General features: G+C 39.2%; 5 protein-coding genes and 1 long non-coding RNA gene across 7 annotated transcripts; 3 read left to right on the forward strand and 3 right to left on the reverse strand.

Annotated features, from left to right (window-relative positions):
- The first annotated feature begins 4,064 nt into the window (after window positions 1-4,064).
- Window positions 4,065-5,639, forward strand: LOC106293415. Of its 2 annotated transcripts, none has more exons than XR_001260465.1 (6): window positions 4,065-4,446; window positions 4,550-4,666; window positions 4,764-4,944; window positions 5,027-5,197; window positions 5,298-5,412; window positions 5,515-5,639. It is a non-coding gene; the product is annotated as an uncharacterized LOC106293415 (long non-coding RNA). The 2 variants fall into 2 exon arrangements; XR_001260466.1 differs by having other exon boundaries at window positions 4,101-4,119.
- A 548-nt stretch (window positions 5,640-6,187) lies between these two features.
- LOC106294707 (peroxisomal and mitochondrial division factor 2) lies at window positions 6,188-7,336 on the forward strand. Its single transcript, XM_013730335.1, has one exon. The coding sequence runs from the start codon at window positions 6,309-6,311 to the stop codon at window positions 7,188-7,190; it is 882 nt and encodes a 293-aa protein (XP_013585789.1). The 5' UTR covers window positions 6,188-6,308; the 3' UTR covers window positions 7,191-7,336.
- A 7-nt stretch (window positions 7,337-7,343) lies between these two features.
- Window positions 7,344-8,287, reverse strand: LOC106294709. Its single transcript, XM_013730336.1, has 2 exons — window positions 7,657-8,287; window positions 7,344-7,570 (listed from the first exon to the last, which is right to left on the reverse strand). Exons 1-2 carry the CDS (start codon window positions 7,909-7,911, stop codon window positions 7,472-7,474), a joined length of 354 nt encoding a protein of 117 aa, XP_013585790.1. The 5' UTR covers window positions 7,912-8,287; the 3' UTR covers window positions 7,344-7,471.
- A 182-nt stretch (window positions 8,288-8,469) lies between these two features.
- LOC106294705 (putative methyltransferase NSUN6) lies at window positions 8,470-12,325 on the forward strand. The gene is made up of 12 exons (XM_013730333.1): window positions 8,470-8,665; window positions 9,046-9,343; window positions 9,426-9,573; window positions 9,764-9,901; window positions 10,020-10,082; window positions 10,157-10,278; window positions 10,477-10,708; window positions 11,020-11,234; window positions 11,521-11,621; window positions 11,742-11,823; window positions 11,950-12,011; window positions 12,088-12,325. The coding sequence occupies exons 1-12, from the start codon at window positions 8,541-8,543 to the stop codon at window positions 12,197-12,199; spliced, it is 1,698 nt and encodes a 565-aa protein (XP_013585787.1). The 5' UTR covers window positions 8,470-8,540; the 3' UTR covers window positions 12,200-12,325.
- LOC106294706 (4-hydroxyphenylpyruvate dioxygenase) lies at window positions 12,220-14,342 on the reverse strand. The gene is made up of 2 exons (XM_013730334.1): window positions 13,095-14,342; window positions 12,220-12,520 (listed from the first exon to the last, which is right to left on the reverse strand). Exons 1-2 carry the CDS (start codon window positions 14,255-14,257, stop codon window positions 12,346-12,348), a joined length of 1,338 nt encoding a protein of 445 aa, XP_013585788.1. The 5' UTR covers window positions 14,258-14,342; the 3' UTR covers window positions 12,220-12,345.
- A 361-nt stretch (window positions 14,343-14,703) lies between these two features.
- LOC106343487 (anaphase-promoting complex subunit 5) lies at window positions 14,704-22,068 on the reverse strand. Its single transcript, XM_013782718.1, has 20 exons — window positions 21,805-22,068; window positions 21,491-21,650; window positions 21,289-21,410; window positions 20,676-20,910; window positions 20,130-20,307; window positions 19,960-20,038; window positions 19,646-19,731; window positions 19,324-19,453; window positions 18,717-18,749; window positions 18,016-18,264; window positions 17,784-17,861; window positions 17,430-17,692; window positions 17,225-17,284; window positions 17,022-17,089; window positions 16,665-16,770; window positions 16,132-16,273; window positions 15,936-16,034; window positions 15,416-15,680; window positions 15,245-15,312; window positions 14,704-15,030 (listed from the first exon to the last, which is right to left on the reverse strand). Exons 1-20 carry the CDS (start codon window positions 21,973-21,975, stop codon window positions 14,878-14,880), a joined length of 2,745 nt encoding a protein of 914 aa, XP_013638172.1. The 5' UTR covers window positions 21,976-22,068; the 3' UTR covers window positions 14,704-14,877.
- Window positions 22,069-22,153: the final 85 nt, after the last annotated feature.

Here is a 22,153-nt window from a genome sequence, read left to right on the forward strand (position 1 = left end):
GAGACGGGATGATGAAGTCTCTCAGCTGCGCGACGTGTTGGAGACGACACAACATCAGCTGTCGTCGACACAAAACGAGTTGGCCTCGACAAAATCGTCGTTCACAGCTCGTATGACTGGTCTCGAGAACTTCTTGGACGTCATAGCGGCCACAAATCCGGAATGGGAGGCCATGTTCAGGACCATGAGACAACAAAACCCCATTCCAGGCGAGACATCCGTGCAAGTCAACGAGGAAGATCTCTCGAGAAGGAGCGAGGAATTCTACGACGCGGCAATGCAGCATTAGTTTTTTTTTTTGTTATTGTATTTTAAAATTCAAAACTTATTTATATATTATATAATTTCATTTTAATTCGGCCAAAAAAAAATTTTCTATTCGATTTAATTTCAATTAAAATTTTATTAATAAATTAAATAAATATAATTTTTATTTATAAATTCAGTAAATAGAAAACAAAGTAATTGCGTCGCTAATTCCCGATGTATTAACGAGGAAAATTAACGACGAAATATCGAGGAACAATTATCGAGGATTTTACGTGGATTTACTTACGATTCTATTACGACGAATTATTTTCGTGTTTCTTACGTTTTTATTACGACGAATTTATTTAGAGGTTTTTGCGTGTCTTTTACGACGAATCATTTACGAGTTTCTTACGAGGAAGCACAACGACCGCGTTACGTGGAAACCCCACGTGGTCTTTACGACGAAAACTTAATTCTTCTTTACGAGGAAAATATAACCTCGCTAATTAACGAGGAAATGGCGACGAATCTTCTCTTACGACAATCATATAACGACGAAACGCCTTTCATCGCCATTTCCTCGTAAGCCTTCTTTTCCGAGGAAATAACGACGATTTTGGCCGTCGTTAAATTTGTGTTTTCTTGTAGTGGCAATTTATGTTTAACTAAAACTTGAATAATATCTCCTTGCTATATAAAAAAATATCTACAAATATGAGTTTCATATATTTAAACATATATTAAGATATCATAATTTTATACGAAAATGAAATTACCTTCTTCCACAAGAACATATTTTCACGTTGAGGATGGTTTATGATAGTAAATTAGTAATAGTATGTGAAACAAAGCTTTGATTATCCACCTTTTCTTGAAAAGTTAAATATAAAATAGAAGCATTGAAAAGAAGACAAAACCCAAATAGAACAAAAAAAATCAAACTATTGAGAAGAAGAGGGGAAAATAAACAGAAAAATAGCTGATTACGTTTTATAAAGGACATGAAACAGTTATTTATGAGTTTGAGATTCATCTTCCAACGTGTGATTGTGGTAGTTTGAGAAAAAACAGGGAAGTGGTATAGTTTTATTTTTTCTTTAATTTTGTAAGATAATGACATGTCAAAATTTGATTAATTAGTCAAGTGACTTGTGATTTAGTATATAGAAGATGCAACTCTTTTTAGATCGGGCTTGTTAATGAGCCGATATATTGATATATTTTGTCACAATTGAAAAGAATGCACAGGTCTTCAACACAGCCAAATGGAACACAAGGTATGCATGCATGAACCAAAAACATAGAAATTAATCAATACCACTTAGTAACCCAACAAAGCTCAAAGAGCTGTTCAAATAAATATAACAACAGTGTCCGAACGTGTGACCAACTAGCTACTCGTTCAAACTGTATATGTTAAAACCGAGGGCGGGCCTAGTTGCAATGGAGAGGTGGCAGTTGACCCAGTGAAATCATCAGAAAAAATAATTTTTATTTTATTTTTTTTCAGAAAAAATAATTGCAAGTGCTTTTCTCAAGTAATTGGTAGTTCAAGTTGTAATAACTTCAAAAGCATCCATTGGTTTCAGTTTCACGTTCTAGTCTCTTAAACTCATAATGGCACCACTTAAAATTTAATCCCTCAGTTCTGAAAAATGACTTTTGGAAAATTTGCCGCCCAATACAAAGAGAACAAACAGAGTTACCTACTCAGACATAACGCGGCGATGTTAGTGATACTGGTCAGGTAGGTGACTAACGAGAGAATGCATGTTGACTATACATTTTTATGGTCCAAATTCCAGTTATCTATTTTATTTTTATTTATTTTTCTCCTAGAAGAAATAAAATTAATACATTCAAAAAAAAATCTAATGGATGAGAAACGTGCATGCATATGTTGCGGAAAATATTATAACTGGTGAGGTAGTTAAGGGCACGACGATTTCGTTGAATGTTTTGCTTAAAGTACGTTTACCCAAACCATTTTTTTCATTTAATTTTCGAGTTTCTACGTAGTTATCATACATTTTATGCTTTTGGGTTCAAACATACAACTTTCCACAACCACCACACAATTTATAACATTTAACAACCCATCATACCAAAGATAACAATGCTAGTGTCGATTTTGAATATGTTACCTAACTTTGAACAATCAGTTTCTAACAAGAAAATTATGCTAATCATTAGATCATTATTAAGATATATCGGGTTTTAATATTAGTTCGGGTGCGTATTTTAAATGGGAAATTAATTTAATATCACTCTTATCACAACGGCTCTTGTCATTGATATTTTCTTGTAAAATTCAGGATAATTTACTGAAGGAATCAGAACCATGCATAACTATTTTTCCAGACTATTTCCTGCATAATAAGTGAAATTAATTTGTACTAGTGGATGAGCTCATTAATTAAAATTGTAGATATACCACAGAAAGAAAACGTCCCATAGTGAAATGTATTATTTATTTCAAAATTAATGGCCTCTAACATAATAATTCGACATGCCAAACTTTGGGTTTACATTTATTTATGAACAAAATTCATCATCTCTCATCAGTTGATTTCACACAACTTGCTGTCATAATGATGTACTGTTTCCACTGATGAAGCATGTATATATGATGCATCTAGCCTGGATGCAATCATGCAACAACATACACAATACTTACTAGTTATATTTTTTATCAAGTGATGATAAGTTCACACAAAAAAACTTCTAGCTGTCCGGAACATCGTGGCCCAATGGTAAGGACAGACTCCTTCCTACACTTAGGTTGTGAGTTCAAATCCTGCTGTAGGTAACTAACTTATGATGTTTCTAGATACCTCACATGGATATGGACCTATGCTCTAGGATCCATTTACATACCCGAAAAGAGAATCTATCCGTGGGCTGCACCTCACCTTGGGGATTAGTTTGAGCCCTTCCATGGCTCCGAGATACCCCAGGTTAAAATGTTGTATATTGGTTTGGTTGATTGATTGATTGAAAAATGTTTCGCTTGGTTTGATTTCAGCTTCGTATTTAAGTAGGTGTGAGAGATTGTTGTCGAAGTGAAGCGATATACATTTTGAAGATAAAATGTACTTATGTAAATCGTAACGACCCACCTATGTATATTTGTATACATGGATTTTCATGTAGCCCATCAACGAATGAACAAGATCATCATTTGATATCCGTTGTGACCCGGAGAGACCCATTCATAATTTCCATCGTGACTCGTAAATAAATTAATGGGCCCTTTCAGTTAAAGCCTCAAGAAACCCATATGAAAGCTTTTGCTGAAATCATTTGGGTGAATCAAATCGCATTTGACACTTTCAGAGTGTGTTTCTTTGCTTTAATCAAATCGCAATTACCTGATTTTAATAACACCATCCACGATTGCAGTTGGAGATTCCTACACTGAAACAATCAAAAGTTTCAAACTTTGAAATAATCATAGACATTACTGAATTTTTTGGCGACCTATATCTATAATAATAATTTGGAGTTTTCTCTCACCTCAAGCAGCCACGTCCTTAAGGAGAGGGGTGCTTTTCTTGACACGTGTCAATTCGCAGTGGTATGTGTGTTTGTCACGCGTTTCTTTTTATTTTAAATTTCTTACGCTCATGCGCGTTGCATTTTGTTACGTGAAGTGCTATGGACTCAACTTGGGCTTCGTCTATATTTTTATAAATTGAGCCCACCAGTCACTATTTATCGGAGGCCCTCTATTGGACATTTATAAAACGTGCAGGTCCAGATTGTGGTTTTGAAGCCCGTGACATAAGTTATTTTTTCTGATTCATTAAAGTTAGAACAACAGTCAACTGCTCATTTGTCGTCTCATGTTACCTTCGACCATCGCCTGTATGTAACGGAAGACTTAACGTTTTGCCTCCACTATCCCCAGATTTGTTGTTAGCTGTTAATGATTACATTGAAGCTAAGCTCTGAATCAACTTCCCATCTTTCTAGCTTCCCTTCTTCTTCACCATTTCAAACACTATATATATAAGCTTGCAGAAGAAGTCTCCGGACAGCTTTATGTCTAGCTATTTCTCTTTCATAGCATACTATACTTTAGAGCGTAGACTAACGTAGCCAATCCCCCAAATAGTTCTGTCTGAGTTGAGGTCTGGGAGATGTAAGGATACCTTACTGACCTGTGTCCTCAGTTTATAGGAAACAAGAAAGGTGGAGAAGGAATTACTTCTTTATTGCATCTGTGATTTCCTGAGTTAATTGTGAAATGTTTGTTTCCTTAAGCTTTATTAACTTTTTCTTTTTCCTGGCGCAGTCAATCTCCACCACTTTCGAACACCATCTCTAAGAAGTCACCAGAAGTAATCAGTACTTAAAACTGACCACATCACCTGTCTCTATCCGCTTCACGCCTCAAACCATCTTCGTCCAGGTTATTGAAACCATTAACCATATCCCATCAGTGGTCTTCATGTTTCGTAACTACGAGCAACTGATGCTACTTGCTAATACCAACCCTCTTTTACCAGGTCCGTAACAAAAATATTGGTTGGATTGGATACATTTCTTAGACAAACAAACGCAATGCCGTTTGGTACAATTGTTGGTGAAGTTTTGGGCATCAAAACCACATACAACGAATCAACGATGAAACCGCAGACAATTCAAAGGATTATGATTAATGCATATCTCCTCCACTCTGTCCCACAGGTTAAATCTGAAACTTATCTCCTCCTCCATCAGTACATCATCTCTGTAAACTTGAATCCTTTTAAATATATTATGGTAACAGACTGTGGATTTCCTTTGCACTGGTTGATGCTTCACTTTCTGCTTATTGATACTACAAATGGTTGGTGCTTCACTTCTTGCTCGAAGTGCTCAAGAAGACAAGAATGCTTCAACGTGGATTCACATCGTTCACATGTTAAACTTGCCATCAGGAAGCAGTTGGGGTCCTTAGGTGATCGATCCGACAACACATTTATAAGATATTTTGGTTGTCTATGTGAAGCAGTATTTACTAACCACGTTACACATTGACCATGTTGTTCCTTTTGCAGGTACCTTGTCCAGTTCTCAGTCTCTGATGGAACTGAAACAACTGTCTTTGTGGCATTTGATAGAGAGATGACAAAGCTAACCAATGCACGTGCGGTAGACATTGGCCTACTAATTGTAAGTTGTAACACTAACGACAACCACAGTGAAATCATGGCAAAATTCTTTTAGTAGACAAACTCCATTGAATATGTGAAGTCATCTTCCTGCATGATCCAGGTGTTGGGAAGCCAGAGCTAATAACCATCCCACAGTTAGTCAAAGACTTGGTTGGCATCACTTTCAGTTTCCAGGAGAAGCTTTCACCGTTTAACTCGCCTCCAAGCATCAGTCCTTAACCATATCACGTACTAGCAGGTGAGTTGTTATGATTATATTTGTAACTATATGTTCATAAAGATTTAATTTCCCTTTCAAATTCTTTATAATTATATTTGTAACTATATGTTCATACAGATTTAATTAGAAAATTTTGAGTTCCTAACAAATATCAGTGTTAGTGTTTTTTTCAACTCAAACCATTAAAAGTTAGTATTACAATTTGATCTTAGAATAAAACATATTATATTAATTATTTTGAGTATAAAATAAATTTATATTTTATAAAATTAAAATATATTTTAACATAAAATAATTTTAGTGTAAATTCACCCGTCCGTAGGGCGGGCCAACCCACAGTACAACATATTATTAAGAATACCATCACAAAGTAAATGCACAGAAGAAAAAGAAAACAAAAGTGGTGCGCACGTGCTTGGAAACTTTTTTCATTACCTTTGTACTTTGTTCGATTCGTCGTCGTTTTTCAGCCGTCCATTGGTAAACCAGATCAGACTTGTTCGGTTATCATTGGTTCGCGGGAAACCCTAATTGCATCGAATCGCAGAAAGTTTCTTATCTCTTTTCTCTCTCTTCACTTCTTTCACTGGCAGCAAATCATAAAAAGGTCGAAACTTTCCTTTCCCCTTTCCCCACTATATAATTCCTCCAACGAGCACCTCTAGGGTTTATAGATGGCGGAAGAGAGGAGCTTGAACGGCGAGGACGACAGTTTCTTCGATTCCGATCAAAATAACGACGAAATCAGCAAGAGAATCGAGAGCCTGACGGCGGAGATCGAGGAGATGAGAGGATCCGAAGCCAAGGCGAGGCGCAAGATGGGGGAGATGGAGAGGGAGATCGACAAATCGGAGGAGGAGAAGAAGGTTCTCGAGGCTATAGCTGAGAGATCCTCCGAGCTCGAGGCGGAAAAGGCGAGGCTTCTGCAAGAACTCGTTACGGCTAAGGCTGAAAAGGAAGAGGCTGAGAAGGAGGCGGAGAAGCTCAGGGATGAGATTTCTCAGAAGGGGGATGGGATCGAGGAGCTGGAGAAGGAGGTTGATGAGTTGAGGATGGCTAAAGAGGAGAACGAGAGGAGGATGAAGGAGTTGGAGGCAAAGCTTAATGCTTTGGAGGCGAAGGAGTTGGAGGAGAGGAACAAGAAGGTGAGAGCGGAGGAGGAGATGAGGGATAGGATTGGTAACAAGGGGAAGGAGGTTGATGAGTTGAAGGAGAAGGTGAAGAGTTTGGAATCTAATGTGGCTGAAGGGAGAGCAGAGGTGGAGAAGTGGAGGACGGAGAAGAAGGTCGTGGAGGATTCGTTGAGAGAGTCTGAGAAGAGAGTGGCGGGGTTGGAGTCTGAGATTGTGGTGCTGGAGAGACAGATGGATGAGTCTGAGAAGATGATTAGCGGGTTGAAGAACATGGTTGAGCCGGTTAATGGCGTAGAGGCTGTTAGGTCGTGGTCGCCGGGGGCTGTGAGTGGTGGTTCTGGTGGGGCTATGGCTGCTGTTGCGGTTGTTGCTGTGGCGGGAGCAGCTGTTGTCTTCTATGTTTACCGCTCGAAGAAGGCTTGATTCTCGAGGTAGAGTTTTGTGGAAGTTTGATTTCTTTTGTTTTTGGAGTGTTTCTTACGGTAATACCTTTTCTTGTTATGTGATTGGTTTCACAACTTAGTAGTTTTACTTTATATTGTGTGTTTTGTTTACATCTTTCGTTACAATTGTTCTCTCGGCAACAATCAAAGAGATTGAAAAAATAACCAGAGGGTTAAGCAGAGGAATTATATAAGAAATGATATGAAACACAATTTGAAAAAACTGGGTGTGATCTGTCTCTGTTTGGTGATGATCTTCATCTAGTTAGATGATGAGGATGATGATGCCTTGAGAAGATCTAGAATTTCACAGCAGCTCTTCCACCATGGCGTTGCCGTCTCTCTGGACGCTAGGAGTGGCTGCAATTGTAATGGAAACAAGCATAAGATTCTGTCTCACCTATCTAATTCTGTTTTAATCTATGTGTGTTTTTTTATATTCCAACCTGATTGTCTGTTGAAACTGGTAAGTCACGGTCTGCGGTTGTGGCTGAGGAGTAGGCGCCACCACCGGTAAACTGTGAAACAGCTCCAACGATCTTGGAGGAGACTTCACCTTTCTTCTCCTCCAAATTGTGCAGCAGGGATTTGCCTCCTTCAATGCCTCTTGAGACAACATTGTCCACTGCATCCTTGAAGACATCGGTTTTGGCGGCTTCACTGAGAGCAGAGGTTGCTTTTTCCAAAATGGAGTCAGACATTTTGTTTGTTGCTCCTCTGCCTCTGTAGTGGTGTCAACGTTAAGACGCAAGGGAGATATATATATATAAAGAGGAGAAGGCTGGTGAGAACAAAGCCAAATTTGAGCTGTCCAAATTGGTCGCGGCTGTTTCAACAACCTAAAACCTGACTTAGCTATATCTAATCTTTTAACACTTAATATAGAATTCTGATTAGCTTTGTTTGTATGGAGAAGAGATCATCATTTGAAAAAGATAACTACTATTAACTATTTATAAGACACCACTTTCAGATTTAAGGTTTATGTTTTTAGGCTTGGTTGAGGTTTTGGTTGGAGCGTGAAGCAAACGATTTGTAATAACACAACACACTAAGCTGTTATTGAATAAAGTCTTAACTGAGCAAACACAACATATCCTCTGTTCTCTTATCTTCTATTCTCTTACTGATACACACAACCTTGAGCATGCTAAAAGGTTGAAATGGGCTATTTTAACATATAGATAGACAACTGAGTAACGCTTAGTGGGCTTAATCCAGCAATTCAAGCCAATTAATCATTACAGCCCGATCCATGCTAAAACCCTCCTTCCTCCTCCCTCTTCTTCTTCTCAGACAAAACACACACTTGCTCGCTCTCTCCCACCAGATGGAGATGAATCCTTCGTCGCGTTACAGTTATGATCCAGTGTTGCGATGGGATCCTGAAGTTGAAGACTACTTCAACAAAGCTTATGGACCTGACCACTTTGCTCGAATTTCAAAGGCTCTAACGTACTTGCCTTTCTTATCATTCCTCTTTTGATGCATCACTTCTGTATCTCCCCTATAGCTTATTCACTCCCTAGATTTCTCCTAAATCCAAAATTGATTTGCTTTCCTTCACGTTCTTGTGTGCATTTAACCATTCCTGTGAGCTTATTATATGTACATGTTTGCTGACAATACGGATGTTTTGGGGGTGTTTCAAATGTGTTTTTGGCTCTCAGATTAATTACCTGTGAGCTCTTTTCTCTCACATTATGTCTTCTTTATGCCATAGTAACTAATGTAACACAATGTCTCACTTTCTTCTTAGTTCTTCTGCACTACTTAGTGTGTTGCTACATTTTGTTTCTGTTTTAACATTATTTGTTGGTTCCATTCCATGTTAGGCGTCCATCTTCCTACTCCTGCATTCGGGTGAACACAGTTAAAGCCACAAGTGACGCGGTTATTGAGAAGCTTACGAAGATCTTAAACGACGACTCCGAGGATGGCTTGAAGCTTGTGCAGCAACCCGATGGGAGTAGTAGTCCCATCTCCAAGTGTCAGATTCCTGGTTTGGAATATGTAGTTTTGGTCAACGGTTCAGGCCCACATAGAATTGAATATGGCTCTGAGCTTGAAAACCCTCCCAAGGAGGTACTTGTGAGCAGGAAGTGTGCTGAAGCAGTTCTCAGAGGAGCCCAGGTAAACTCAAGTTTCTCTCAGTAAAACCTTTAATGGCTAGGTACTGGTTTAAAATGATACTTATGGGTTTTTTTTGTTGTAGGTCTATGTCCCAGGTGTACTGGCTTGCACTGCCCATGTTGAGAAAGGAGATGCAGTTGCCGTCTGTGTTGCTATGGAGCAACCTGGTGATGATGGCGACTGGAGTGTTAATATGACTCGTGGGACCACCCTTCAGGGTCTACCGTCAGGCAAGAATCATAATTCTTCCTTTTTTTTTGCTTTGATCACATATCATATGGTTTGCCAAGACTTTTGGTTTCACTGTAACTGAAACCGTAGAATAGGTCTTTGGTTATTGTTATGAAGGGAAACATTTCTACCTGTTAGGTTGTTTATTGAACTTAAGCAGTTGTGACATGTGCCCTAGTGTTATTGTAGATCCTTTCTATTGTGAACGCAGTGGACTATATATCGGCATGGGAACAGCTATGTTGTCAAGAGCTGGCATGTTTCGTGTTTCTCATGGAGTTGCCGTGGATTTGAACAACAGAGTTTTCAGATTGCCTTCTTTTCATAGTAAGCTTCATCTTTTGTCCTACGTTTGCTAGCTACTACAGCTTACAACAGTTTAGGACTCTCAGTATCTTTTTTCATCATGAGGTATTGTTCTCACATTGTCGTTTTGGCTACTTAGATGTCCTCGAGGGAGAAATATTTCTTCAAAACCTGCCAAGTATTGTTGCTGCTCATGCTCTTGGTAAGCGAATTAATTTTTCGTCTACACCATGCTTATACCTTCAGTTATGCTCAACTTTTGTCTTGGTCGCCCAGATCCTCAGAGAGGTGAGAGAGTATTAGATATGTGTGCAGCACCGGGAGGGAAGACTACTGCAATAGCTATACTTATGAATGACGAAGGAGAGATAGTGGCAGCAGATAGATCTCATAACAAAGTAAAGTTTCTTTTTTATTACATAACCTTTTGAATTTCCTCACATAGTTTATTGAAACAGTCATGATTTCAATTGGTGTTTTTTACTCGCTGACTTTTTACATTGAGTGCTAAGAAACACAAAACAAAAGGGTATTGTTGTTGGGATTGCAAAACTACCTGCTTTAGTTAATCCGTCTACTGTCTTTTTAAAAAATAGGTGCTGGATGTCCAGAGATTGTCTGCTGAGATGGGCTTAACTTGCATAACAACATGTAAACTGGATGCGCTAAAATCTGTTTGTCTTCCGAGCACACTCAGTGATTCAACAACATCAGTTAACGGTGACAGTAGTGTTTCTTTAACCAGCCATTCTGAAGTACCATCAAACGAGGGAATCGCATCTGATGCTTCTGGAAGATCTGAGGCTGAAAAATCGTGCGAGGAAAATGGTAATTAAGCTACTTTCTCTCCCTCTCATACTGTTTGCTTGGTTTAGTTGTTTTCTTCCAAATGTTAGCCTCTGTGTTAGCTAGGTGAAACTTGCCATGTTTGCATTGTCCTGTCCCCTTTTCGGAGAAGGACCTTAGTTATCACTTCACCATCATACGGATACAGAACATCACTTCAGCATCTGTAGTCCATTTTCTTGTGCCTATGCATGTGTGTATAAGTGCAAAGCGCCATATATATTTATTCCAGTAGTTTTAAATTTTAATGAATAAGCTGAATCTTAATTTTTGCGTTATCATCCATGTTTTAGCGAGCACAGAACAGCCTAATAATGGAGGGGATAACGTTAGCCAATCTGAAATCAGGAAGAATAAGGGAAGGCTGAAAAATGGTCGCGGAAGAACTCAAAGCCAAGGTGGGAGGGCTGGCAAATCAAAAGGTTTCCCGCCTAATAGTTTTGATAGGGTACTTTTAGATGCTCCTTGTTCTGCTCTTGGCTTGAGACCTCGTCTTTTCGCTGGACTGGTAAGATAAATTTCATGTTAACTTCTACTTTTCATGTTTATGCTTAATTAAGCATTAACAACGTGTACATATCCTAGGATTTGTGTCAACATATGGATAGTCTTAGCTTAATCACTTGTATGTGGCAGAAATATTAGTTCCTAGTAGCTCCTTAAAGTAGTATAAATACTTAGAAGTGTTTGTAGTAATTCGGACTAGAATCTGTGTTTCTTCCTTCTTCCTTTTTGAAGATTGTTAAGAGTGTGCTGACTTGTGGAATGAATTTGCCAACTGCTATTTCTTGTAGGAGACTGTAATATCGTTGAGAAACCATGGAAGGTACCAGCGGAAAATGTTTGACCAGGCTGTTCAATTGGTTCGCGTTGGTGGAGTTCTCGTATACTCAACGTAAGTATGCAAATATAATCTGAGTCTGTTTTATCCAAGCTATGCAAATAAGGCAGTAGCAGTTGAGTAACTGAGAGTTTACTATACTCTTACCTTTGGATGATTGTTTTCCATTGCTAGATGCACCATTAACCCTAGTGAGAACGAGACGGTGGTTCGATATGCTCTAGATAAATACAAATTCCTTTCCCTAGCAACACAGGTTTGGATTGGATCTAAAATGCGCTCTTGAACATCTAAGAAACTGTTTGAGATCTTGGCATATGTTGCACTATGATCTTGTTCTTTGTCCTAATGTATTTTCATGTGTGTTGCTGTCTTGTTGCAGCATCCTAGGATTGGAGGCCCTGGTCTAGTTGGTCGATGTGAATTTCCTGACGGATATGTCGAGTAAGTTTCCATCTATTGATCTAATTAATATTCAGCAGAGCAGAACTTAAGAAAACATGTATGATATGTAATACAGGGAGTGGTTAAAACCAGGTGAAGAAGAAATGGTTCAGAAGTTCGACCCGTCATCTGAGCTCGACACCATCGGTTTCTTTATAGCTAAGTTCAGCGTCGGCCCCAAGGATTAACATCTCAAAATACTGATTCCTGATCCGAAGACATTTGTATTGAACCCTGAGATGGTATCTGTATTGATGAGATGGTATTTGTAACAACATACAAAGTTTTTACATATATGAATTACAATCCTTTTTAGAGTTGGTTCCTTCTTCTTTCACCCCACAAGCTGTTTGGCTTCAAGAGTCTTCTCATACTCTTCAATAGACTTGAAGAGCTCAGAGAAGTTGCCTTTGCCAAAGCCACCACATCCTCCACTCTGGTAAACTCTCCCTTCCTCATCTTTCTTCATGCATCCTATCCTCTGTATTATCTCTATAAATATCGTCGGCCTATCACAAAGACAAGAGACTCTTTTAACCAAATGAACATGATTAGGCATGGGCACATTTATTCGAAACCGAAAAACCGAACCAAACCAAAAAATGAGGTTCGGTTTGGATTTGGATCCTATCAATTATACCAGTGGATCTTATATCTCTAGAACCAAAAAACCGGACTGAACCTAGGTACCCGTATAGTTTATATATTTATGAATATTAACTATATTTAATTTTAAAATTTTAAAATAATTTAATAATATTATTTATAAGTTGAATATCCAAAAATTGAATTACTATAATACTTTTTATCTAAAATATTTAAAATTATCTAAACTATCTGATTTTTTTATATCTGAAAACCCAAAACAAATCTGATATTTAATTTGAAAAATCCTGGATTTTTACTTTTAACCCAAATTTAACCGAAAAACCAAACTGGAACCGAATGGAATCCATATTACTTTGAATATAAGCCGATTCTCAACTTTGTAACCGAAAACCGAGGACGTTCTAAATACACTACAGATCCTAAACCTCTAGAACCCAACCGTAAAACAAAACACATTAAAGTTTTGTTTAGTACCTGTCACCAAGTGGTTTTGTGAAGATCTGAAGCAACGTCCCTTGATCATCTCTATCCACAAGAATCCCCAACTCCTCACACTCCTTAATCTCTTCATCACTAAGCACATCTCCCACCCGGTTTTTGAGATTCTTGTAATAAGTAGGCGGAGGAGAAGGCATGAAGTCGAACCCTCCAACGCCGCTCCTCTTCCTCATCTCCCTCAGAGTCTTGAATATATCTTCGCTCATCAGCGCCAGATGCTGCACCCCCGCGCCTTCGTTGTGCTCCAGATACGTCTGTATCTGACTCTTCCTCTTCGTCCCGTGAACCGGCTCGTTGACCGGCAGAAGAACCGTCTCGTCGTTGTTGGCTAGAACCGCCGAGTTCAAACCGCTCTCGGCTGTTCCCACGTCGTCCGCTGTGAACTCCGCGAACTGGTGGAAGCCGGTGAACCGTGAGAGGTACGTTAGCGCTGGACCGAGCTCGGGGACGTTCCCAACCGCGTGGTCGAGGCGGCGTATACCGTAGTCTAGTGGAAACGACGACGTATCTTCCACAGTTTCAAATCTCGGAAGGAAAACGGATGTAACGGCTTTATAACTAACGTAACGGAGCACGACGTCACCGTATAGTTTAACCTCAGCGATCGTAACGGCGTCGTTTAGGGCGATAGGAGGGGATGAAGGAACGGCGCCGTTTGAGACGCTAACGGAGAAGGCTGACTCTGCGTCTTCTACTTCAATAGCGACAGCTCTTACGCCGAGTCCGTGTGAAGAGAAGAAGGAGCGGTAGGTGACGTCGTCGAAAGATGGGATGGAGGCTGTGGTGTTCGGTGGAATCTCGCCGGCGGAGATAGACGGAGAGAAGGGAGCGGTGAAGAGGAAGCGCAGGTCGCCGGAGGTGAGGAGGTAGGAGGCGTGAACCATGTTTCCGGTGGAGAGATCGGATTTGGAGGAGAATCTCATGCCGAGGCCCCACGAGAAGCGGCGCGCGACGTTGGTGGCGTCGCCGCACCAGAACTCGATGTGGTGGAAGCGCTTGACTTTGAACTTGTCGGACTTTGGATTCTTCCTCACGAACTTGGAGAATCCGACGAGCTTGAACCCCGGGGACGCAGAGGTAGCAGCTGCGTCGCCGTCGTGATGCTGGTTCTCTGAAACGGCTGCGTTTTCGTGCCCCATGGATGTTTTACACCTTAGACTCTGCTTACGGAACTGTGTGAGTGGTTCGTTGAGCTACGGACACGGGACACATATAAACTTTATAAAGGGATTTTGTTTTGTTTTAATATCAGTTTATTCAGACGTTATCTCTGGTCTTAAAACTCACAGATGTTGACTATTGTTGGACGTGGAAGAACACACGTGTACGATCAGATTTTCATTAGAAACGAAGCTTTACGTGATGGATCTCTCTCTAATTTGCTTGACCTTAAGCTGATTGGTTCGTTCTTTCTCCTTGGACCTTGTCTATCTGTGGTCACCAAGTTCTGACGTGTAAGACGTATCTACCATTTTCACACGATGATGGAACGTTATCCGAACCACATGGATGAGTATTGGTGACGAGGCAGATTCAGCGATTTGATCAACTACGTAAAGAAACAAAGATCATGTTACGTATTACATAAGAAAATTTCTCAAATCACCTTGTTGGCTTCTAGAGTTTCCTACATTTTCAGAGTTGTGTATGCAACGAAGTAAAGCTACAAATCACTAGAACGAGTCTTAAGTAACATGTTACAACATAAGTTAAGTTACAAGCTTTCCACTATAAGCTTATTAAATAAGGTCACCAACTCTCATGCCATGTTTGGCTCCTCGTCTTGAGGGTTCTCGAGAGCTGTTATATGCTTCTTAAACAAAGTCGCAGCTTCTTCCCTCTCCTCAAGCCGTCCCAGCTTGTCGTATACCATCGCCATTAAATAAAAAGCTTCAGCTGCCAATTCATGGTACTGCCACAACAAACGCAATGATTAGCAAGTGAACAGACGGTAATTCACGATATACTAGAATCCGAAACAAATTATGCATCGATGAGCTAAACCGAAGCTGGATCTAGTTTAACCAATAGCAGCATAGCATCTTTTATGCAATATGGCGATAGAACAGAGTTCAGGCTTGTTTCTGAAACTAAAGCTACATAGCATTCTTATTGGCATAAGTTACCTCCAAAGCTTGAAGCTCATCTGAAGCTTGCCTCAGAGAATCCAGGACAGTGTCAGAATCTGTGGAAACTGGCGGAATATATTCACAGCCAATTCATACAAAAATTATGATCATGCAACCAAGAGCATGAACTATATATAGCCAAAGCAAGTACAAGACAACAAAAGCTACCTGAAAAGCTTGGGTCAGACAGATAGCAGTTTGCTTCAAAGATGTATGCTCGAGCACGTAATTCCAGACCTCCATGGCCGAGAATCATAGGGAAAGCCCCATGCAAAAGGTCTAACGCCCGTTTGGCATGATTTGATCCAAGACCAAGCCAAAGCTCGGCCAGCGTGAGAGTAGCTGATGCTTTGAGAAGATCCAAATTGAATGACTGGCAAAAAGAGATGCTTGCCAGCGCATACGGAAGACCCAGGACTGCATTTCCTGACTTCTAAGAACCAGAAAAAGGGGAATCGAAAGGTAAAGGCGGGTCAGAAAACTTATACAGAACTGAAAAAAACGATATGTAGTCCAATGACTTAGCAGCAGAGGCACAGAACATTCAGAAGAAATGCATGCATGGGAGGAAAACAAAACCTAGAAAAAATGTTACTACTGCAAGGTCGTACGGTGACAAATATTCAATGAAATATAAGATTCCAATCAGTGCGCTTTCAAGCTACCAAGTTCTTGTGCCATGAAATACCTTATGGATCTCTGCAAGCAGAAGAAGAACAGAGGCCTTTTCGATTTGCAAATTGAATTTGTGGCACGTACAGAAGAGGGAGTGTGCCACATTTGCTGCCTGTAGAGAACATAGTAACAAAGTAAAATGACGATACACTAACAAAGCATAGCTCCTTGAAAACAAAACAGATGGTCAGCAAGGATTTTGAACAAACCTGGCTATACTGTTTTGCTGCAAGCAACGTCCTAGCTTCACGAAGGCTTGCTTCTACTTTCAGCTCCATGTCTACACCCATGGTGGTTGATGCCAAGCCTCCTAGCTCGTTGCACATTCGTTGAGCTAGTTTTAGATTCCCACTAATGGATTTAACAAAGTTAGAATGGCTGATTTAAGAGAACAAATTCAGTACAAAGAGAGCTTTCTGTTCACATTCTATTTTCCCAACGAATGTTTTACACATTTTCAAAGAATTTGAATCTACCTACATAAACTTCAGACAATACACTAAGTGATCACAGACGGCAGGCAAATGAATCAACTTCGCAGGTTTTCTGAGGTTGTTTAAGCAAATTATCAAACAGAAGCATATTCTTTAGACTTCATGAGTGATGTATAATAGTGAAACTCCGGGACAGAATTACTAAGTTGGTTAGACACCCCCTTTCTTTCTTGTATCCATGAAGCTTATCTGGATTAGGAGACATAATTTAACAAGAGAAGTGGCATGTATAGGACTGGGAACCTTACCGATGCAAGGCATGTTCATGTAGTAGCTGCAACTTGAGCAACAATATTTTTGATTTTGATACGGTTAAGAACTTTTCCTCCGCAATCTTAAGGGCAGCAAAGGCATCTGCAACAGCATTTGTTTCAGAAAAAGGCCAATGTAGGGGGAAAAATGGAGTAAGATCTTAATAAACTTAATCAGGAAAATGAACAAAAAGTTAAGATCTTTGTACACTGACATGTCATTTCTTTTACAAAAACATAATATTCAGGTATAACTTATTGAATGAGCATCAAGGTACTTTTGTATAGGTTCGTTCAAAATTGAATGGCAGGTACGTAAAACAGGTGTTCATGACCTTGCGCACAGAATCTAACCTTTGTATCCCTTATATAGTGCCAAATGTTGAATGAGCTTCAAGTATGCTAGCTCTGCGTCAGATGAACTATAGATGCAAGAAATATATAAAAATCACGCAAAACGAATGTAAGAGATCGTTCTAGAAAAGATAAAGAGATGAAAGGGAAGAGGGAAAGGAGCTGAGAGTATAACAAGCAAGTGATATTTTAAGGGAAATTACCTCGAAGAATCACCAAATAAAGTTGCATACACCAAGGTATTCATCCGAGCCATAGGAGCGCTAACAAAAACAAGGGATTAATAAATTACAGTAAATTAACAGATAAAGTTCCTAAGTTTACTTGTTAGAAAGGTAATGTCGGTAAATGGAATGCGTGAGTTATGAGTTCGTCAACATCAAGGGTTTGAGCGGTGATCAATTTTACCTGCCATATAACTCCCATGAAGTTGCCCGTAGTAAATAAGAAGCGCCTATTATTTGTGATACAGATCCAGGAATCGAGACCAAGTGATCACAGAACTGGAAGAAAGTCGAACTCTTTCTAGAACCGGATTCCTGAGAAAACACAGGTTGACCCCATGGTTTTTGCAAGTCTTTGAGCCAAACGGAGCTTAATGAACCATCAATTGTCATTGTAGAGCTTTCAGCAGAAAAGTCACTAAGTAGGTGTGCACCTAGTCTTATCTCCTGTCATAGATTAATTAAGGACTGGTTAGACCTCAAAAGATGATATGGATATTTCACTCTTAGCATAATAATTAGTTGGCATATTCAGTACCTTGCAGACACTAACTGGACAAGTTTTATGACGCACAGAAGCTTTGGGACCAAACGAAAGCAGAGGCCTCTGCACATGCTGTACAACAACAAAATAACTTTTCTGATTTAGCGTATACCAAAGATTAGAAAAACTAAGATATGGATTTTTTTTCTTGCAAGTTGCCAATTATCAGAGAAGCAGAGCAAAAAAAACAAATAGATAATTTGAATGTTAAAGTTCGTGGACTAACCATCAACTCAAACTTAGCCATCGCAAGATGATTAGAAGCCACTAAGCGTCTTAACTTTAGAGTATCAGCTCTCCTCAAAGACTCTTTCAGGAGAATGTACACCCTTTGTTGTACAGATAATAAAGACGCAGTGCTAGTGACGGGTGAGTACGAGGATCCAAGAACACTAGTGGTACTTGCAATGCCCATTTCTGATAACAAGTTGCTCATTGCTGCTAGTGTATAGGCTAGACAAGTATCATTGCTATGCTGCAGTATCAATAAACGTCTTAAATACCACAAATGAACTAAAGCTTGAACAACATTTTTTTCAAACAATATAAGCTGTTAATGCTGTTCATGTGAATTCATATTCGAGCCAATTAATAGCAATGTGATCCATCTAGCATGTACCTAATAGAACAAATTTTATATCTGCTAAGACTAGACTGCCCCTTTGGACCACCTAGAAATCAGTACGTAAATATGGGAGTATATTAAGAGTCAGTGCAATAATTTGGAAATCTAAACATAACTGGTGTGAAGAGTCCTAAATCGCTTACAGAACTTAGTGATATACGAATAGATTAAAATAGCTCAATATTCAGCTTATAGAAACTTTAATAAAAATACACGTCCTGCAGGAATTTATCAAACGCACCACTTTCTACATAATAAACTATAAACAGAGCTAACAATAGATGAATATAAAGAACATATACCTGTTGGGATACACGCACAGCTTCAGTCAAAACCTGCGATTAAGGAGAAACCATATTATGAGAAAACGAAACAACGATAAGGCCCAATGTCATGTCTAGTGATATCATTTATAAATATGAAGTTAAGATTCGAAAAAAAAAATTAAGTTAAGATAGCAAGTCTAACAGTTACTAAATTCACAGTGACGTGTGAAGGTTAGTGTTGCTTCTTTATTTACGCAAACCGAGCTCACAAGTGTTTAGACGAATATACTAAGGCTAAGACACCATAAGAAAGAGAAACGTCAAGTAAAAACTTGCAAAAGCCTGCCTCACCTCAAACACATCACTGATTACATGGGTTCATTTTGAAATTTCTCAAGTAAAATATGTATATACACAGAAGATGATCTAAGTAGCTCATTAAGATTTCAAGTAATCTATCAAAGTAAGGGTGTGAGGTTATCACATTCAAGATACATAACAAATGAGCATCACTTACTATTAGCCTCACCAACAGCCCAGTAAACTATGAACTACCTAATGTACGACTTGGTCTACTAGGCAGGATTTATGTGTTAGAACAAGTCTTTAGCAACGGAAGCTATTGGGAGAAATTAATGCTCACCTCTAAAGCCAGATTAGGATGCCCAAAGCGGAAATGCATCATTCCCAAACATAACAAAGCAATCTCGTACCTTCCATACATGCTGCAACCAGTTGAAGGAAGAACAAGGTCAAATCCCTCAGTCCCTGCACTTTTAGACAATGGAACATGGATCAGCTCATATCTGGAAAACAGTTCCTAGTGCCACATATATAACAGGCAAACACAACTGGATATTTACAGGAGTCACACGCAAGCGATAAAAGCCTCCATCATATTATTATTATTATTATTATCATAAACTGATATGAAGTAGCGGAAAAAAGCTAAGAGTACAGATTACCTGTAATCAAAGTAACGGAGAAGATTTTCCAAAGCAGCAAAATAGTCATCGCTGTGAAGTTTATTCAAGTAACGCAAAAAGTGAACCTGCATCATTGCAATGCCGTCAATAACATGCCAGAATATCAAAGGAATCAAATAATGAATAGCTTCACAGCGATGACTATTTTGCTGTGAAGTTTATTCAAGTAACGCAAAAAGTGAACCTGCATCATTGCAATGCCGTCAATAACATGCCAGAATATCAAAGGAATCAAATAATGAATAGCTTCTGAATCCACTGCAAAGGAAAATGCTAAGAAAGCAAGACATTACACGATGCAACTCAGGGGCTAAATTTTGAAGCTTCTGAAGGAAACTTTCAATCGAACTTGAAGACAATGAACTTCCATGGCTGACATCATATTATCAGGAGATGAAAGTCAAAACTATTAGCAATACTTTTGACAGAAATATATCAAATACTAATGAAATAGAGACTTTACGTTTCAATTGCATCAGCCTGCTCCATTAAAAAGCCTTGTATCTGATAATTTGTCCGAAGGAATAATGACTCATCAACCAGAGTATCATTAACTGTACTTGAAGAGGCACAAGCAAGTTGAGTAGCCTCTGCTTTCTTCGTGTTGGTTCTTGATTTCTCCTTCCTAGTAACTAGCAAACCTGCATGTTTCATTTGTTCTGCGCGTTACATACGAATGAAATCCCCCAAATTTTATTTTTCAGAGTATATTGTTTCTACTTTAAGGAAGGGATATATCTTCAGAAGCCCAATTTTAAACAAAAATGAAAATCTATAAGGTATCATACAAACACTCCACAAATCATCCAAGAACAATATGACACAGGTTAAACTTTGATCCTATCATTGATGGTTATCCATCAGCAAAAACATTTTAACAAAAGGATACGCGGAAAACGACATTTAAATTACAGCCAAACTATATTTCCTCAATATTTTCAAGCACCTGAGACTCTGAGAAACTTTAAGTTTAATTTGAGCACAAATGAGTGAATCAAAAGGGATATACCTTCTGTCACTTTGAAAAGTGCTTCCGGCGTATGAAGGTGAAAAGGGACCCTTCCACTAGCATTTTTCTGTAGCTCTATTTCTTCGGTTGCTTTATCCATTATATATTTCTCCATATCCATCTGATCATGTTGTATTAACGACCCCAGGTTATCATTAGATGCATCATACTGAGCAGAGCTTGAATGGGCTTCTCTGCAGTAGACTTCAATGCTTGTAAACAGATGACAAACTCCCTGCAAAGGATTCACATATAAATAGAATAGACGTTTGTTTCAGACATTTACTTTGTGTTTCAGTAGCATAAAGACAGTAGACCAAAATGACTAGGAAAAGGGAGAGAGATCAGGAGTTTTGGTTGATATTAATTCAGAACATTACAGCTGGAGTTGTACACATTTCAACCATCTGTCAGAGTTCAGCCGTTAGATCTCATATTATAAAGCACAATTTACAAAAAAGTAGAATTGACATTTATTGAATCCGAGTTATAGACCCAAAACCATCAAACTAAATACCAAACACTTCTTTTAGAATCATAAGTCGAATAGAAGAAGTATTACTTAGTCTCAACAATCAAACAAGAACAATAAAAACGTAAAAAGCAACAATACCTCGAACGACAAAAGGTTAAACGCCAAAATGCAACGACGAACGAACATTCCCAAGTTACTATTCGGATCCAAAATAATCTGATCATCTTGCGCAGCTACTGAATCAAGGCTCCCGAGTATTCCTACATACAAAGAGATTTGATAACTAACAAGACTCACACATGATGAAAACAGATTCTTAGAGGAAACGAGCAGAGCTAACCTCGCATGTCATTAAAGAAGTTCAATAGGTCATCAGGTGAAGTCAGAGAGGAAAATCTATTAGTTAAATGGTCAGTGAGCCACGCATCCATGTCTTCCCCAACCTCCCTCAACTGGTTGATGAGATTTTCCAGCTTCGGCTCAAATATATCATCACAAGACTGCAATCAATAAGTCTCGTCAGTTCAATTATGAGCCTTGAAATCGTTAACACAAGATAATATGAAATAAAGTCGATCGAGCAAGCATAAGCTCCGAGTATGAGAGAATGTATGAGATAATGCTAATTTCGAAGAGAAAACGAAAGAGTGGAACCTTGGTGAGAGAGAGCAAGTAGAGGCCGAGGCGGTTGTGCTGAGAAATGGAAGAGAAAGGGAAGGGGAGAGACATCTGAGCAGAGGGCGCGTATAACTGCAGGAGAATGCAAACGGAGATCTTGTGCGGAGTCACCGCAAAAGCGCCGGCTGTTCTCGTTAATCCGGCCATCTCTGTCGCCGCCGCTAAAGTACAATCGCTCTCTCGCCGGTTATTTCCTCCGAGAAGCAGACGGGATTAGGTCACTGGGGGGGGGGGATTTACTTATTTTGAAGTTTTGACTCGAGTCTGTCACCGGGAAAGGTTTGAAATGAATTAACAAAAATCTTGGAAGAACCGGTTATTTCAT

This window comes from Brassica oleracea, chromosome C5, assembly GCF_000695525.1.
Source record: "Brassica oleracea var. oleracea cultivar TO1000 chromosome C5, BOL, whole genome shotgun sequence".
In the NCBI taxonomy this organism is placed as follows: domain Eukaryota; kingdom Viridiplantae; phylum Streptophyta; class Magnoliopsida; order Brassicales; family Brassicaceae; genus Brassica; species Brassica oleracea.

Bases quoted from the DNA above. Each gene is read 5' to 3' on its own strand.
- LOC106294707 (XM_013730335.1), top strand. From the start codon at position 6,309: ATGGCGGAAGAGAGGAGCTTGAACGGCGAGGACGACAGTTTCTTCGAT.
- LOC106294709 (XM_013730336.1), bottom strand. From the start codon at position 7,911: ATGTCTGACTCCATTTTGGAAAAAGCAACCTCTGCTCTCAGTGAAGCC. The intron at 7,571-7,656 runs GTTGGAATATAA...TTACAATTGCAG, and splicing joins CAGTTTCAACAGACAATCAG to CCACTCCTAGCGTCCAGAGA.
- LOC106294705 (XM_013730333.1), top strand. From the start codon at position 8,541: ATGGAGATGAATCCTTCGTCGCGTTACAGTTATGATCCAGTGTTGCGA. The intron at 10,279-10,476 runs GTAAAGTTTCTT...TTTAAAAAATAG, and splicing joins CAGATAGATCTCATAACAAA to GTGCTGGATGTCCAGAGATT. The intron at 11,235-11,520 runs GTAAGATAAATT...TATTTCTTGTAG, and splicing joins CTCGTCTTTTCGCTGGACTG to GAGACTGTAATATCGTTGAG.
- LOC106294706 (XM_013730334.1), bottom strand. From the start codon at position 14,257: ATGGGGCACGAAAACGCAGCCGTTTCAGAGAACCAGCATCACGACGGC. The intron at 12,521-13,094 runs GTACTAAACAAA...TCTTTGTGATAG, and splicing joins ACAAAACCACTTGGTGACAG to GCCGACGATATTTATAGAGA.
- LOC106343487 (XM_013782718.1), bottom strand. From the start codon at position 21,975: ATGGCCGGATTAACGAGAACAGCCGGCGCTTTTGCGGTGACTCCGCAC. The intron at 21,651-21,804 runs GTTCCACTCTTT...TATTGATTGCAG, and splicing joins ACTTGCTCTCTCTCACCAAG to TCTTGTGATGATATATTTGA. The intron at 17,285-17,429 runs GTAAAATTGATC...TGTTTTTGTTAG, and splicing joins TCATGGGAGTTATATGGCAG to CGCTCCTATGGCTCGGATGA.